Source organism: Bos grunniens, chromosome 11, assembly GCF_055505025.1.
Source record: "Bos grunniens cultivar Pamir isolate PY7600 chromosome 11, Bosgru_T2T1.0, whole genome shotgun sequence".
NCBI lineage: Eukaryota > Metazoa > Chordata > Mammalia > Artiodactyla > Bovidae > Bos > Bos grunniens.
The window spans coordinates 70,783,733-70,801,474 of NC_141175.1; the positions used below are offsets into that span (position 1 = coordinate 70,783,733).

General features: G+C 40.7%; 1 protein-coding gene and 1 long non-coding RNA gene across 15 annotated transcripts in view; one reads left to right on the forward strand and one right to left on the reverse strand.

Moving 5' to 3' along the window:
* The window catches only part of LOC147363310 (uncharacterized), a 28,863-nt gene extending 27,469 nt beyond the window's left edge, over nt 1-1,394 (forward strand). For both annotated transcript variants that reach the window (XR_015136920.1, XR_015136921.1), the window contains exon 5: nt 239-1,394. This is a non-coding gene — a long non-coding RNA (uncharacterized LOC147363310). The remainder of the gene's footprint in view (nt 1-238) is intronic.
* ACYP2 (acylphosphatase 2) overlaps nt 1-17,742 on the reverse strand; it is a 190,906-nt gene that overhangs the window by 24,049 nt on the left and 149,115 nt on the right. The window contains exon 4 of one of the 13 annotated variants that reach the window (XM_086326905.1): nt 8,038-8,197. The exons of the other annotated variants lie outside the window; for them this stretch is intronic. Within the exon in view, the coding sequence (XP_086183031.1) occupies nt 8,038-8,197 (160 nt within the window). The remainder of the gene's footprint in view (nt 1-8,037; nt 8,198-17,742) is intronic. 13 annotated transcript variants of the gene reach the window in all.

A 17,742-nucleotide genomic window follows, 5' to 3' on the forward strand; every position in this document is an offset into this window, starting at 1 on the left:
TCCCAAGGAAAACCTTGACGGGCCAAGTGGCCCGTCAGAAGCAGATAGAGGACAGGTAGAAAGAGTTACCAAAGAAGAGGGAGATAACCATGAAGTGTGGTGGTAGTTTAGGGAACTGTTGACCGAAACCTCCTGCCTTGGCCAGGCATGATGAACTGTCTCCTGATAGGAGGTCCCAATAAGGAACATGGTGGTAGAGAAGGATGCCAGCCCATAATATATCCTACCAAATTCCCAGAATCCTTCACACCAGAACCCATCTTGGCTGAGATATGTGGATGCCACCAGGAAGGACCCTGAGTCAGACCAATACTGGGCCAAGCAAGATGACTGGCCAGAGACAACCTGCGAACTAACTCCATTACCATAAATCCTGAGCTAGGTGGCTGAGCAGGACTCCTGACTTCCTTTACCTTGTTGTTCTCTGCCCAGATGCCCCTTTCCAATAAAGTCTTTTGCTTTGTCAGCACATGTGTCTCCTCGGACAGTTCATTTCCAAGTGTTAGACAAGAGCCCACTCTTGGACCCTGAAAGGGTTCCACTTCCTGCAATATTGGAAAAGTATACAGAATATTTTTAAGGAGAGAGATGTCAACTTCCAAACGCTCCTGAGACCCAAGTGAAAGATGAACTGAAGGATACCTTGCAGACCTCTCCAGGATCAGCTTCAGTCATGTGGTGGTGTAGAATCCTGATGAGAGTGGATTTAGGAGTGAGGGGGAAGTGAAGAAATGAAGATGGCAAGAACAGATCAGTCTCTAGAGCTGTCAGATTATGGAGAAGAAGAGAGACACAACAGCTTCACACAATGTTAAGGTTCTGTTCTTGGCAAGCCAAGCCTGTCTCTTCTCTGAAGTCAGTGTCTTCCGATATTTACAAGCATCTTGCCTCAGAACAATAGTCGAGGAGTGCTTTAAGGACACACAGTCTAGGATGTTTTCTATTCCGGATGTGTTCAAATCTACTCCTACATGGAGCCAAATTAGAAGGGAGTTGGCCAGACTCGCCTGTATTCCACCCCCCCACCCCTCACCCTGACCTCTCCACTCCCCCAAAATGCTCACAAGCAAATTGAGTTGTTGGGGCGATGCCATTGGCTGATAGGCTGATAGTTTAGAGCCAAACTGTGACCCACCCAGCGCAGAGCCCATTATTTCAGACATTTTTAAAAGCTTTGTTGCTGGCTCTGTTTTATGTCCCCACCCTTGTTTTTTATCCTTTCTCACTTGTAAATGTGCACTGTCTTGTTACAGTTTTACATAGCCTTACAAATCACTTCGAGTTGTATTGGGAACAAAGTGAAGTATTAATATAAACACACAAAGCTGTGAGGGTTGTGTTATGTTTTTTTCTTTTTCTCCTTGATGCTGTTCCCTTGATTTTTATGAAGGAAATCTTTGGAAGGGGGTGTGGAGATTTATTTACAGAGTTTTACTTTACAACTGACTTTGCTAGATATGTTTTCCATTACAGTGAGACACACATCGTTCTGAGGTCATAAAAACATATATCTACAGGGCAGCCTTCTCCGAAGCTGCCCTCCTGACCCTGGCCTTGAAATTGGGACTGTGGGGGGCAGGGGAGGGCGGAGGGGGGTTCTGGTGCTGCGGTCCTCCACCTCCAGGGAAAGTAGGGCTGATGGAGATTAGAGAATGTCTGGTATTAGAATTAGAATGCAGTTTAATTAATTACATTTCTCTCTTTTGAACTGAAGGGCTTCCCTGGTGGCTCAGATGGTAAAAAATCTGCCTGAAATGTGAGAGACCCAGGTTCAATCCCTGGGTCAGGAAGATGCCCTGGAGTAGAAAATGGCAACCCACTCCAGTATGCTTGCCTGGAGAATCCCATGGACAGTGAATCCTGGTGGGCTATAGTCCACGGGGTCACAAAGAGTCAGACACAACTGAGCGACTTAGCACTTCACTTTCTTTTGAACTGAAAGCGACGTACATAGTAAGCAGCTGTCATATTTCGTTTTCCAAGTGACTTTTAGATGAGGCTATTCAAAGTAGGCATATAAATCCAAGCTCAGAGTGGGATGTTTGCATTTGAATAGCATTAAAAGTTTCTGAGGTCTCAGAAGTTAGAAGCCAGAAGATGGGTCCTGCTGTGAAGGAAACCAGACTCCTTGACACTGGGTCTAGAAAGCACTATTTATCCTGGCAGTCAGCCAGGTGAGGACTCAGGTTTGGGAGCCTCTTCTCTTCACACACTATTTCCTGCTACAGCTAAACCTACATCAAAGACAGCAGCTAGCTTCCTGTAGACTCCTATGAGGCATCATTACATTGGTGGAGACGCCAGTGGTCTTCAGTGGTCTAGGAAATTGATCTTAAAAGCTTTCTCTGAAATGATCAAGTTCAGGGGAACAAATGCATAGTAACCAAATTCATAGGTCAATTTATAAAAATGTAATACCATGTATTCATTTATATTGGGTGCTCTATTTGTCAAATATATCATCTTATCTATACAAGAATTTTCCATTTGGGGAAGCACACTAATGAGATAGAATTACAATAGATTGTTCTTTCTCCAGTTTAGGTGTATTTTGGCCTAGGAAACATATGTTAAAACCTTCTTCCCTAGAAAACACTGAAATGGAAATATTGATCACCTTTTAAAGAACTCTGTACCACCCACTGCTTTTCTCTTAATACCTCATTGCCTCACACAGGTTAATGAGACTGTGGTTTTCTTTACAGTTCCTTTGTTCCTGAGGACACTCTCTCTTCACTTGGACTATACGGAAGCATATCCTAGTAAGCCCTTGTTTCTAGGGCGGAGACAAGAAAAACCTACCACTTACTGTCCCGTGTTTACAAACCCCATCTTAAGGCAGTTCGCTTGGAGAAAGAGGTGATTTGTTCCAATTTTGGAAGGCAAAAGATTTCCTAGATTTAAGAAGGGTAAAGGAAGTGAAGGCCTTTCTAGCCAGTGGCTGCTGGAGTTGTAGGTCCTCGCCACAGAGAGAATTAGCCAGAAAAGGAATGTGCTGAAGGCTCATAATATTCTCCATGGTGATCAACCAATAATAATCGCATAGCAATGTATAGCCAATGTTCTAATTAGGGAATGTTCCCATTACTACAGTGGCTTCCTCGATGAGTCAGCAGTAAAGACTCTGCTGCAGTGCAGGAGACACAAGAGACACAGATTTGATCCCTAGGTGCAGGAAGATCCCCTGGAGGAGGAAATGGCAACCCACTCCAGTATTCTTGCCAGAATCCCAAAGACAGAAGGAGCCTGGTGGGCTATAGTTAATAGGGTTGCAAAGAGTCAGGTACACAGCACTTTTTAGTATAGTTGCTACCCTCAAGCCTAGAGACTTAAAAGAATATCCTGCTTACAAGTCTACAGTGTGGATGGAATTTAGCAGGGAGAACTCATTTCTGCCATGCCTGTTGTAGAGGGTGGCTCAAAGCCTGAGGACTGGGATAACTGGATGGCTTACTCACTCACAGGTGTGGCGTGGCATCCTGAGAGAACTCAGTCACCTGGGGTTTGGCACAGCTGAGGCTCCTCAGGCATCTCTCTCCATGCCTGTGTGCCCTTCCCAGAATGGTGCTTCAGGGTAGCTACACTCCTTAAACATCTGTCAGCTTCAGGGGTCCAAAGGCACAGCGTCCAAGAGAACGAGCCAGCCAGGCGCAAGAGGATTGTTTATTCTAACCCAGACTTACTCCTTGGAAGGAAAGTTATGACCAACCTAGATAGCATATTCAAAAGCAGAGACATTACTTTGCCAACAAAGGTTTGTCTAGTTAAGGCTATGGTTTTTCCTGTGGTCATGTATGGATGTGAGAGTTGGACTGCGAAGAAAGCTGAGCGCTAAAGAATTGATGCTTTTGAACTGTGGTTTTGGAGAAGACTCTTGCGAGTCCCTTGGACTGCAAGGAGATCCAACCAGTCCATTCTAGAGATCAGCCCTGGGATTTCTTTGGAAGGAATGATGCTAAAGCTGAAACTCCAGTACTTTGGCCACCTCATATGAAGAGTTGACTCATTGAAAAAGACTCTGATGCTGGGAGGGATTGTGGGCAGGAGGAGAAGGGGACGACAGAGGATGAGATGGCTGGATGGCATCACCGACTAAATGGACATGAGTCTGGGTGAACTCCGGGAGTTGGTGATGGATAGGGAGGCATGGTGTGCTGCAATTCATGGGGTCGCAAAGAGTTGGATATGACTGAGTGACTGAACTGAACTGAACCCAGACTTGGAGGACTCTAGGGGAAGCTCCACTGCATTCTATTAGAATCCAGTCACTAAAGCCAGTCTCTCTTCAGGGTAGAGGGGAATGAGATCCCACTTTTAGTGAGAGGAATGTCAAAGAATTTGTGGACTTGTTTTAAAATTACCACAATATGTAGGTGAAGAATTATAGGAAAATACACCATCTATTTATTTACACATTCATTCAACAAATACTTATTGACTATTACCATACACTAAGTGGAGAAGGAAATGGCAACCCACTCCAGTAATCTTGCCTGGAGAATTCCAGGGACAGAGGAGCCTGGCGGGCTTGAGTCCATGGGGTTGCAAAGAGTTAGACACGATTGAGCGACTAATACACACAAACACACACACTAAGCATTGTTTTTTAACATTTAAAAAATATTTTAGATATTCTAGCTCGAGACAGCTCCCATTTGGACATGATTTTATGCATTGAGAAGCTTTTATTTTATTTTAGGCCTAAAGGACTCAAACCAGCATAAAGTATCAGATGATAACGAATCATACATTTCAAGAGGAGTATCATCTGAATAGCACAAGCAAGTTTTTATTGGAACTCATTAAAAGCCTGAGCTAACTGGTATAAATCCTAATTGATAAACAGACTCTAGAAAAGGTATTTGTGGAGCAAATTTGTATAAAAGCAAATCATCTTTCCTACCAGCTTTATACTTGTAGTGATTGACAGAAGAAGAGTTTTCCTTTACTTCCAAAATATTTCCAGTTGGCTGTGTGTGAATGGATTGGTTGGATAGACAAAGGGTTATCAGAGACCTCCAAATCCAAAGCATATTTTTTTTCCCTCAAAATATTTTCAGTTGGCATTTATCCTCTCCATCTTGGCTTCTAGAACATCATCTTTTGTCTTCCTTCTACCTCTCCAGGGGATCCTTCTCAGTGGGTGTTCTCTTACTTTGTTCAGTCCTTACTTGGTGATCTCTAGTTTTCTGCTCTTAGTCCTCTCCTCTCCTAATCTCCATCTACTCTTTGAATGAGTTCATCCTAGATTTAGCACAAAAGCTCCAGATTCATATAATCCACTGTCTATTCAGTCTCCACACTTGATTGCACCACACCCACCTCCACTTATGCCCTGTATCCCCTTCCCACCCATACCTCTCTCATCCAGTGTGCTCGTCCTCCTCATTCTGAACTTGGACAGAATCTAGAGTTCTAGATGCTCAACATCCATGCACAGTCGACCATAATGTCCCATTGAGTCTAACAGTCTTTCATCTCTTCCATCCTTATTGCTTTTGGTCTACCTCAGGCCCTTTTCCATTTGTCAGGAATATAGGTCAAGGTCAGCTCTGAGGTTTAGGGCCTTTATTTGAAAAATATTTGAGATTTTTGCCTTCTATCAATAGTATTTCACTCTGAACACCTCCAGTTGATGGGTCTCAGTGATTGGGTGCGGGGGTGGGGGTCCTTTGTCAGGAAGAGAAAATTACAGATCATAATGTTTGCATTTTATCTTCACAATAGTTGAAGTTTATCTTAAAACAGCCATGGAAGAAGATGAAGTGACAAAATGAAAAGCCCTGAGCACATGGTTATTAGATATCCGTTGTGTGATCCGGCTACAGAGACAAATGCAGCATGATCCCTGCCCCCAGTGGACTCACAGTCTAGTGGGAGAAGCAAACGATTACAATTCAGGATGATAAATGCAATGATGGAGGAATGTGTGAGGTGTTGTTTAAGGAGAGTTTTCATTGTCTTCATTATCATAAACCTGAAAGGCAGTGGAGGAGGGAGTGATACCCTAAGAAGATAAATGGGGCTTCCAGAAGATGTAAAACTGCTCCCTCTTACCAAAATCATGACAGCTCTGGATCCTGACATTGGGAATTTGAGGAATTCTGCCAGCTGTTCTCTCAAGTTACTCAACCTATTTCATTCCCAATCTCCACATCTCTAAAATGAAAAGGTTGGTTTAAATCAGAGGTTGGCAAACTTTCTCTATAAAGGGCCAGATAGTAAATGCTTCAGGATTTGTGGTCAGTATAGTCTGTCATAACTATTCAGCTCTGCTCTTGTAGTGCAAAACCAGGCACAGACAATATGTAAACAGATGGACCTGGCTGTAATTACAGTACAACTCTTAATTACAAAAATGGGCAGTGGGCTGTATTTGGCCCATGGGATGTAGTTTGCCAATGCCTGGTCTAAATGATCTCTAGGATGCCTTCCAGACTTAAATCCATTGGTTCATGAAAAGGCAGTTCTCAAATACCTGACATACTTTATGTTGTTTTTTTAATTTATTTTTGTTGTTGGTTAGTTGTTGACTGGTTAGCTCAGTAAAGATGAACATGGGATTTAAAATTTAAGGTTTGGAGTTTGAGTCAGTGTGGGTCAGTTAGCTTCATCTCTGTTCCATGACCACAAACCACACCACAGACTTCAACACATCCATGCTCCTGCTTGGAGCTAGATAATGGTGCATGCCTGGACACGTGCCATCCTTTCCTACTTCTAACACAGCTCCTGCACTTGCTCCCCTAATGATGGTGCAGCACATCCTTTTTACATATATCCCAACATCATGGAATTGTTTTCAAAAGAGCATCGTATTTTTAAGGAAATTTGTCAATTTAATAGCAAGCGTTAGGGAATCCCCATGAACGGAGAAGCCTAGGAGGCTGCAGTCCATGGGGTCACAAAGAGTTGGGAACACATTGGGAAATCTATAGGTAAACAGAAATGTCTCATCACCTTTTAATAAACCAAATGGGTTTTTATGGCTACTAAGCAAAAGAATCCTACAAAAGCATGCTGCTGTGCTTATAAGCAAAAGCAGAATCAAAAAACCACATAACGCAAATGCCAACAATTCTCCCCACTTTCCCTGTAGTTGACATTGTTCGTCAGTCCTAGCACTTTTCCACACAGATCCTGGATGTGCTCTCGGTATCCCTCCAAGCATACTGAACCAGGAAGCTACACTGAGTTGACCGGCATTCCTGTGCTAGATTAAAACTATTGTCCTATGCAACAAAAGTTACTATGCCTTATTTTTCCCATCACTTTCCGTCCCTACCACCAAGTTGCTGCTGCTGCTAAGTTGCTTCAGTCGTGTCCGACTCTCTGTAACCCCATAGACAGCAGCCCACCAGGCTCCTCTGTCCCTGGGATTCTCCAGGCAAGGATACTGGAGTGGGTTGCCATTTCCTCCTCCAACCACCAAGTTACTCTTATTTTAAAAGATATATTGAGACATATAACACTGGATGCAGCAGCTATAAAATTCATCTGTACAAAAATGAATATAAATCTCATCTAGATGGGAACATATATCAGTAAACTTTCATAGAGAAAAATGGCATTGTTTATTAAAAGCCTACATACTAGGTGGGTACTTGGGGCTTCATTATTCTACTTTTGGGTAGGTTTGAAGCCTTCTATTAAAAAGTCTTGGGAGAACAAGATGGCGGAGGAGTAGGTGGATGTGGAGTACATCTCTCTCCATGGATACATCAGGAATATACCTTCAGACACAGAAGTATATGCAGAACACCAGCTGAGAGTGGACAGGAGTACCTGACCAGAGGAAAAGAATATACAGAACCACACAAAACTCAGTAGGACAAAGGAACTAGGGGGAAAAACAGGAGTGTTTGTAGGACTGGACCTGCCCTTGGTGGGTCGGGGAACTGAAGCAGGGGTCTGATCCCCACACTGGGGCAATTGTCTGAGTCAGAGGAGAAACATTTAAGGCTGAGAGTGAAACAGCTGATCTGTGCAGCCTAAATGGAATGAGGATCAGAGGGTCCTTGCTGCAGCCATACATACCCTGGACAGGGACGAGGGTCCCTGGAAGGCACAGTGGGCTGGGAGCTGAAGTTTGGGGAGTGTGGAGCAATTCCAGGGCGAGGGCTGCTGTTGACTCCAGAGAAATGGATCGAGCGAAGGTGAGGGAGGTGATTGTGGTGGGAAATGCCTGTGGAGATGCCTGTGGAGAAAGCCGGGTAGCCATGGAAGCAAGGTGATACTGCTCAGTCAGGTGTAGGGGGTGGAGCCATCACCATAGCCTCTCTCTCCCCACACACCAGCATCAGCAGCTGAACAATAGAGAGGCTGGCCCATCAAACACCTGATGCACTGAACTACAGAGGAGGACCCCACCCAGGGTGCCCCTTTAAGTGCCTGACGCATAGATCTACAGAGTAGGACTCCAGCTAGGGGGGCCCCTCTATGTGCCTGACACACTGAACAACAGGGAAGGACCCCAGGCAAGGCAAGGCAAAGTTGCTCAGTCGTGTCCGACTCTTTGCGACCCCATGGACTGTAGCCCACCAGGCTCCTCCATCCATGGAATTTTCTAGGCAAGAGTACTGGAGTGGGTTGCCATTTCCTTTTCCAGGGGATCTTCCCGACCCGGGGATCGAACCCGGGTCTCCCACATTGAAGCCAGACGCTTTACCGTCTGAGCCACCAGGGAATCCCCGGCAAGGGAGCCCTCTAACTGCCTGAATGGGTGAAGCTACGGAGAAAGACTGGCCAAAGAGGCCTTCTGATCGCCAGCTACAAGAGGCTAGAAAAAGACTCTGATAGGGCCAAAACTCCTGTGGTGGAAGCAGTCCCTGTCCCTGCACACCTGGTGCAGCCAGGGTCCCTGTAAGCCAAGCAGCTGCACCACCTTCACGATCAGCTTTCACTGGGGCAGAGCTGCCACAGGCAAAAAGTCTTACATCTATGTATGCAGGGTCGCTTCAGTAGTGTCAGACTCTTTGCGACCCTGTAGACTGTGGCCTTCGAGGGAACTTTGTCAGGGAGGGGGGTTCTCCAGGCAAGAATACTGGAGCGTATTGGCCAACACTAGTTGCTGTTTCCTTCTGCTGCTGCTGCTAAGTCGCTTTAGTTGTCTCTGACTCTCTCTGTGTGACCCCATAGATGGCAGTCCACCAGGCTCCCCCGTCCCTGGGATTCTCCAGGCAAGAACACTGGAGTGGGTTGCCATTTCCTTCTCCAATGCATGAAAGTGAAAAGTGAAAGTGAAGTTGCTCAGTCGTGTCCGACTCTTCACAACCCCATGGACTGCAGCCTACCAGGATCCTCTGTCAATGGGAATTTCCCCGCAAGAGTACTGGAGTGGGGTGCCATCACCTTCTCCGGCTGTTTCCTTCTAGAGCACTGTATTTCCTGGTGCCCTAGTCGCCAACTCCCTGAGTACCTGGTGCTGCCAAAACCCCTGTGACCCAAGCAGCTGCACCACCTCCACACCTGGCCCTCACAGGGGCAAACCCAAGTCCTCCAGGGCAGCCTCTGAAGCAAACCCCCGTGGATGACCCATATGCAGAGGTGGAAATAAAAACACAATTGAAACCCAGGGGCAGTGTGACTAAGCAAGAAGATCCAAAATCTTCCGCATGATCAACTAGGCAGACTCTGTGTCTATGGAATATATAAAAGGTCATTGAGAGCTCCCACAAAAGAAAACACACTAGTTTTGATAGCTGTGGACATTGGAGGCAAGAACACACAGGAGTAGGACCAGATTAGAATCTGAGCTGCCCCCATAGCAGGTCCAGAGATCAGCACAGTGTTGGAGGGCATCCTAGGGAGGTGAAGTGGACTGTGACTCCCAGCAAGGGAAAGGACTCTGATAGCAGTGACTCAAGAAAAACATTTATTATTCTTATGTCTTGACTTGCTCTGTAGATTCTTTTGGATTTTTTTCCCCTCCCCCACCCCCGCCCCCTGCCCTGTTGTAGTTGTCAGTTTTATTGGCACTATGAAATCTAATTAAGCTTTTGAGCTTTCTTTTTTTTTTTCTGTCATATTTTTTACTGCTATTATAAACCTCTGCCTCTACCTTGGGCCTTTGCAATTCTGTGGAGTTTTGCTTTTTATTTCTCTTTTTTTAATTTTAATTTTTTAAACCTATTATTATTTTTTCTACATTTATTCCTTTGTTTGCTTTTCCTACTATATGTTTCCCTTTGCAGTTAATCTTTAATGTATATAAATCTTTATCTACCTCTATTTAACTTTGCATATCTATTCTCTTTCTTTCCTTTCCTCTCAACGTATTTGTTAGTTTTGCCTTCATTGTTTTATTCCCCACTTTGCACCGTGCTCCAGTTTTGTTTTCCAGTTTGTGTTTTAGTTAGTTTTGTTCTGATAGATATAATTTTTGGTTTCCTTTGTTTGCCAGGTCAATCTATTGTACTTTCTTTTTGTTGGACTGTTTCGATTTTGCTTATGGGTGTATTTGTGTATATTCGGTCACACTTTTTATTGTTGTTACAAACCTCTGCTTCTGTGTTGGGCTTTTGCAGTTCTGTGGCGTTTTCCTGTTTTTTTTTTTTTTTTTCTTTCTCTTCCATTTCTTTTTCCTTTTTTCTTTTTTATAATTTTAATTTATAATTTTGTTAAACCTATTGTATTTTTTCTACATTTATTCCTTTGTTTGCCTTTCCTACGGTTCTTTTCCCCTTGCAGTTAATCTTTAATGTATATAAATCTTCCTCTACCTCTATTTAAATTTGCATGTCTATTCTTTCTTTCTTTTCCTCTCAACATTTTGTTAGCTTTATTTTCATTGCTTTATTCCCCAATTGGCACCTTGCTCCAGTTTTGTTTCCCAGTTTGTGCTTTGGTTAGTTTTGTTCTGATAGATATAATTTTTGGTTTCCTTTGTTCACCAGTTGATCTATTGTGCTCTATTTTTGCCGGACTGTTTTGATTTTGCTTATGGGTGTATATGAATATGTGTATATTCAGTCACACTTTTTGTTGTTGCTGTAAACCTCTGCCTCTGCATTGGGCTTTTGCAGTTCCGTGTTGTTTTCCTTTTTTCTTTCTTCCATTTTTTTGTCTTTTTTTATAATTTTAATTTGTTAAAAAACCTATTATATTTTTTCTACATTTATTCTATTTATCTATTTATTCCTTTGTTTGCCTTTCCTATTGTTCTTTTCCCCTTGCAGTTAATCTTTAATATATATAAATCTTCATCTACCTCTATTTAAATTTGCATATCTATTCTTTCTTTTCTTTCCTCTTAACATATTTGTTAGTTTTTTTTTCATTGCTTTATTCCCCACTTGGCACCTTGCTTTAGTTTTGTTTTCCAGATTATGCTTTAGTTAGTTTTGTTCTTAACTGGTAAATATAATCTTTGATTTACTTTGTTTGCTGGGTCAATCTACTTTGTACTTTATTTTGTTGGACTGTTTTCCCTTTGCTCATGGGTATATATGTATATGTGTATATTCCATTATCTTAAATATTATTTGCCTGATTCTGTAACTGCCATTTGTTTCTTGTTTTTGGATATTTGTTTTAATCTCACTTAATGCCATAACAAACCACTTGTGGAATCCTCGTTCCTGACCAGAGATCAAGCACTGAGCCTTTGGAGTGGGAGCACTGACCCCAAGACCCTAGACGACCAGAGAACTAACTTGAGGGGGTATCAAATAGTGAGAACTCACACAAAGGAAACTACTTGCATACAAGACCTGGCATCACCCAACCACCAGTGGCACCCTGTGCAGGATGCCTCATCTAAACAACAAACAAAACAAAATACAAACCCAGTCATCAGCAGACAGGATTACCACCTCACTCAGCCTTGCCAATCAGAGGAAAAACAAACAAACAAAAACTCAGCACAAATCTCACCCTATAGGAAGCTTACACAAACCACTGGACCAACCTGAGGAAGGCAGAAACCAAAAGGAAGAAAGAATTCAACCTTGAAGCCTGGGAAAGGAAGACCCTAAACACAATAAGTTAAAAAAAATAGTGAAAAGGCAGAGAAGTACTATGCAAATGAAGGAACAAACTAGAAACACAGAAGTCCAAATAAATGAAGAGGAAATAGACAAACTACCTGAAAAAGAATTCAGACTAATGATAGTAATAAAGATGATCAAAAACTTTGAAAACAAAAAGGAGAAAATGCAAGAATCAGTTAACAAAGTCCTAGAAGAATTAAAGAATAAGCATACAGAGACAAACAACACAATTACTGAAATTAAAAATACTCTAGAAGGAATCAACAGCAGAATATCTGAAGTAGAAGAACAAATCAGTGAGCTGGAAAATAAAATGGTGGAAACAACTTCTGAAGAGCAGAATAAAGTAAAAAGAATGAAAAGAACTGAGGATAGTCTCAGAGACCTCTGGTACAATATCAAATGCACCAACATTTGAATAATAGGGGTCCCAAAAGAAGAGAAAAAGAAAGGGTATGAGAAAATTTTTGAAGAGATTATAGTTGAAAATTTTCCCAACATGGAAAAGGAAATAGTCAGTCAAGCCCAAGAGGCATAGAGTCCCATACAGAATAAACCCAAGGAGAAACACACCAAGACACATACTAATCAAACTAACAAAGAGTAAACCACAAAGAAAGAATATTTAAAGCAGCAAGGGAGAAGCAACAAGTACCATACAAGGGAAATCCCATATGCTTAACAGCTGATCTTTCAGCAGAAACTCTGAAGGCCCGAAGGCAATGGCAGGATATATTTAAAGTATTGAAAGGGAAAAATCTACAACCAAGATTATAGCACCCAGCAAGGATCTCATTCAAAATTGATGGAGACATAAAAAGCTTTTCAGACAAGCAAAAGTTAAGAGAATTCAGTACCACCAAACCAGCTTTACAACAAATGTTAAAGGGACTATTATAGTCAAGAAATACAATAGGAGAAAAAAGATCTACAAAATCAACCCCAAACAATTAAGAAAATGGCAATAGGAACATATATATATCAATAATTACTTTAAATGTAAAATGGATTAAATGCTCCAACCAAAAGACACATACTGGCAGAATGGATACAAAAATAAGACCCATATATATGCTGTCTACAAGAAAACCACTTCAGACCTAAAGACACATATAGACTGAAGGTAAGAGGATGGAAAATATATTCCATGCAAATGGAAAGCAAAAGAAAGTTGGAGTAGCAATCCTCATATCAGACAAAATAAACCTTAAAGAAGATTATAAGAGATAAGGAAGGACACTGCATAATGATCAAGGGATCAATCCAAGAGGAAGACATAACAATTATAAATATCTATGCACCCAACATAGGAGCACCTCAATACATAAGAGAAACACTAACAGAAGTAAAAGGAGAAATTGACAGGAACACAATAATAGTAGGAGACTTTAACACGCCACTCACACCAATGGACAGATCATCAAAACAGAAAATTAATAAGGAAACACAAGTCTTAAATGATACATTAGATGAGATGGATCTCATTGATATCTTCAGGACATTACATCCAAATGCAGGAAAATACACCTTCTTCTCAAGTGCACATGTAACATTCTCCAGGATAGACCACATCTTGGGTCACAAATCAAACCTCAGTAAATTTAAGAAAATTGAAATTGTATCACACATCTTCTCCGACCACAACGCTATGAGACTAGATATCAATTACAAGAAAAAAACTGAAGAAACATAAACACATGGAGATTAAACAACACATTTCTAAATAACCAACAGGTTACTGAAGAAATCAAAAGGGAAATAAAAAAATTTCTAGAAACAAATGACAATGAAAACACAACTCAAAACCTGTGGGATGCAGCAAAAGCAGTTCTAACAGGGAACTTTATAGCAATACAATCCTACTTCAAGAAACAAGAAAAACATCGAATAGACAAAATAACTTTACACCTAAAACAACTAGAAAGAGAAGAACAAAAATCCCCAAAATTAGTACAAGGAAAGAAGTCATAAATATCTGAGCAGAAATAAATGAAAAAGAAATCAAAGAAATAATAGTAAAGATTAATGAAACTAAAAGCTGGTTTATCTTTGAGAAGATAAACAAAATTGAGAAGCCTTTAGCCAGACTCATCAAGAAAAAAAGAGAGAAGAATCAAATCAACAAAATTAGAAATGAAAAAGGAGAGGTTACAACAGACAATGCATAAATACAAAGGATTATAAGAGACTATTATGAACAATTATATGGCAATAAAATGGATAACCTGGAAGAAATGGACAGATTCTTAGAAAAGTTCAATCCTCCAAGACTGGAAGAATTTCTCCAGGAAGAAATAGAAATAATGAGTAACACAATTACAAGCACAATTGAAGACATGATCAAAAATTTCCCCCAAAAAACAAAAATCCAGGACCAGATGGCTTCACAGGAGAATTCTATCAAACATTTAGAGAAGAGCTAAAGCCTATCCTAAAACTCCTTCAAAAATTGCAGAGGAAGGAACACTATCAAACTCATTCTACAAGGCCACCATCACCCTGATACCAAAACCAGACGAAGACAACACAAAAAAGAAAACTACAAGCTAATATCACTGATGAACATAGATGCAAAAATGCTCAACAATATTTTAGCAAACAGAATTCAACAACACATCAAAAAGCTCATACACCATGATCAAGTTGGGTTTATTTCAGGAATGCAAGGATTCTTATATATATGCAAATTAATCAATGTGATACACTATATTAACAAATTGAAAGATAGAAACCAAATGATCAGCTCAATAGATGCAGAAAAAGCTTTTGACAAAATTCAGCACCCATTATGATTAAAACTCTTCAAAAAATGGTCATAGAAGGAACCTACCTCAACATAGTAAAGGCTATATATGATAAGTCTATGGCATACATTCTCAATGGTGAAAAACTGAAGCATTACCCCTAATATCAGGAACAAGACAAGGGTGTCCACTTTCACCATTATTATTCAACATAGTTCTGGAAGTCCTAGCTACAGCAATCAGAGAAGAAAATGAAATAAAAGGAATCCTGATTGGAGAAGAAAAAATAAAGCTCTCACTGTTTGCAGATGACATGATACTGTACATAGAAAACCCTAAAGATAGTATCAGAAAATTACTGGAGCCAATCAGTGAATTTAGCAAAGTTGCAGGATACAAATGCAATACACAGAAATCACTTGCATTTCATATACTCACAATGAAAAATCAGAAAGAGAAATTAAGGAATCAATCCCATTCACCATTGCAACAAAAAGAGTTAAATATCTAGGAATAAACTTACCTAAGGAGACAAAAGAACTGTACAGAGAAAATTATAAGACATTAATGAAAGAAATCAAAAACAACATAAACAGATGGAGAGATATTCCATGTTCCTGGGTAGGAAGAATCAATATTGTAAAAATGACTATACCACCAAATGCAATCTGGAGATTCAATGCAATCCCTATCAAATTACCAATGGCATTTTTCACAGAACTAGAACAAAAAATTTCACATTTTATATGGAAACACAAAAGACCCCACACAGCCAAAGCAGTCCTGAGAAAGAAGAATGGAGCTGGAGGAATCAACCTTTCTGACTTCAGATTATACTACAAAGCTACAGTCATCAAGACAGTATGGTACTGGCACCAAAACAGAAATATAGACCAATGGAACAAGGATAGAAAGCCCAGAAATAAACCCATGCACCTATGGGTACCTTATTTTTGACAAAGGAGGCAAGAATATACAATGGGGCAAAGACAGCCTCTTCAATAAATGGAACTGGGAAAACTGGACAGATATGTGTAAAAGAATGAAATTAGAACACTTTTTAATACCATACACAAAGATAAATTCAAAATGGATTGAAGACCTAATGTAAGACCAGAAACTATAAGACTCTTAAGAGGAAAACACAGGCAGAACACTCGATGGCATAAATCAAAGCAATATCCTCTATGACCCACCTCCTAGAGTAATGGAAATAAAAGCAAAAATAAACAAGTGGGACCTGATTAAATTTAAAAGCTTTTGCACAGCAAAGGAAACTATAAGCAAGGTGAAAAGACAACCCTCAGAATGTGAGAAAATAATAGCAAATGAAACAACTGACAAAGGATTAATTTCCAAAATATACAAGCAGCTACTATAACTCAATGCCAGAAAAACAAACAACCCAATCAAATAGTGGGGAAAAAGACTTAGACATTTCTCCAAAGAGGACATACAAATGGATAACAAACACATGAAAAGATGCTCAACATTGCTCATTATTAGAGAAATGCAAATCAAAACTATACCAGTCAGAACAGCCATCATCAAAAAGTCTATTAACAGTAAATGCTGGAGAGGGTGTGGAGAAAAGGGAACGCTCTTGCACTGTTGGTGGGAATGTAAATTGATACAGCCACTATGGAAGACGATATAGAGATTCCTTAAAAAACTAGGAATAAAACCACCATATGACCCAGCAATCCCACTCCTAGGCATATACCCTGAGGAAACCAAAATCGAAAAAAATACATGTATCCCATTGTTCATTGCAGCACTATTTACAATAGCTAGAACATGGAAGCAACCTAGATGTCCATCAACAGATGAATGGATAAAGAAGTTGTGGTGCATTTACACAATGGAATATTACCCAGCCATAAAAAGGAACATGTTTGACTCAGTTCTGATGAGGTGGATGAACCCTGGAACCTGTTATACAGAGTAAGTCAGAAAGAGAAAGATTAATCGTATTCAAATGCATATATATGGAATCTAGAAAAATGGTACTGAAGAATTTATTTATAGGGCAGCAATGGAGAAACAGACATAGAGAATAGACTTACGGACATGGGGTGAGGGGAGAAGAGGGTGAGATGTATGGAAAGAGAAACATGGAAACTCACATTACCATATGTAAAATAGATAGCCAATAGGAATTTGCTGTATGGCTCAGGAAACTCAAATAGGGGCTCTTATCAATCTAGAGGGGTGGGATGGGGCGGGAGACGGGAGGGAGGTTCAAAAGGAAGGGGATATATATATATATACCTATGGATGATTCATGTTGAGGTTTGACAGAAAACAACAAAATTCTGCAAAGCAATTCTCCAATAAAAATTTTTTTAAAGTCTTAAGAGTGTCCAATGAAGATAAAACTATTAACAGTAGTTGATAACTGATATTATATATAAGTAGGCTTCCTTGGTGGCTCAGCAGTAAAGAATGCAACTGCCAATGCAGGATACACAGATTCTATCTCTGGGTTGGGAAGGTCCCTTGGAGAAGGAAATGGCAACCAATTCCAGTATTCTTGCCTGGGAAATCCCATGAACAGAGAAGCCTGTTGAGCTACAGTCCATAGGGTCCCAAAGAGTTGGACATGACAGAGCAACTAAACAACAAAAGTTATATAAAAGTATAATCTAAATTAAGTGATAATGTAGAGCTCAAAATTCTCCAAGCCAGGCTTCAGCAATAGGTGAACCGTGAACTCCTAGATGTTCAAGCTGGATTTAGAAAACGCAGAGGAACCAGAGATCAAATTACCCATGTCTGCTGGACCATGGAAAAAGCAAGAGAGTTCCAGAAAAACATCTACTTCTGCTTTATTGACTATGTCAAAAGCCTTTGACTGTGTGGATCACAATAAACTGTGGAAAATTCTGAAGGAGATGGGAACACCAGACCACCTGACCTGCCTCTTGAGAAACCTGTATGCAGGTCAGGAATCAACAGTTGGAACTGAACATGGAACAACAGACTGGTTCCAAATAGGAAAAGGAGTG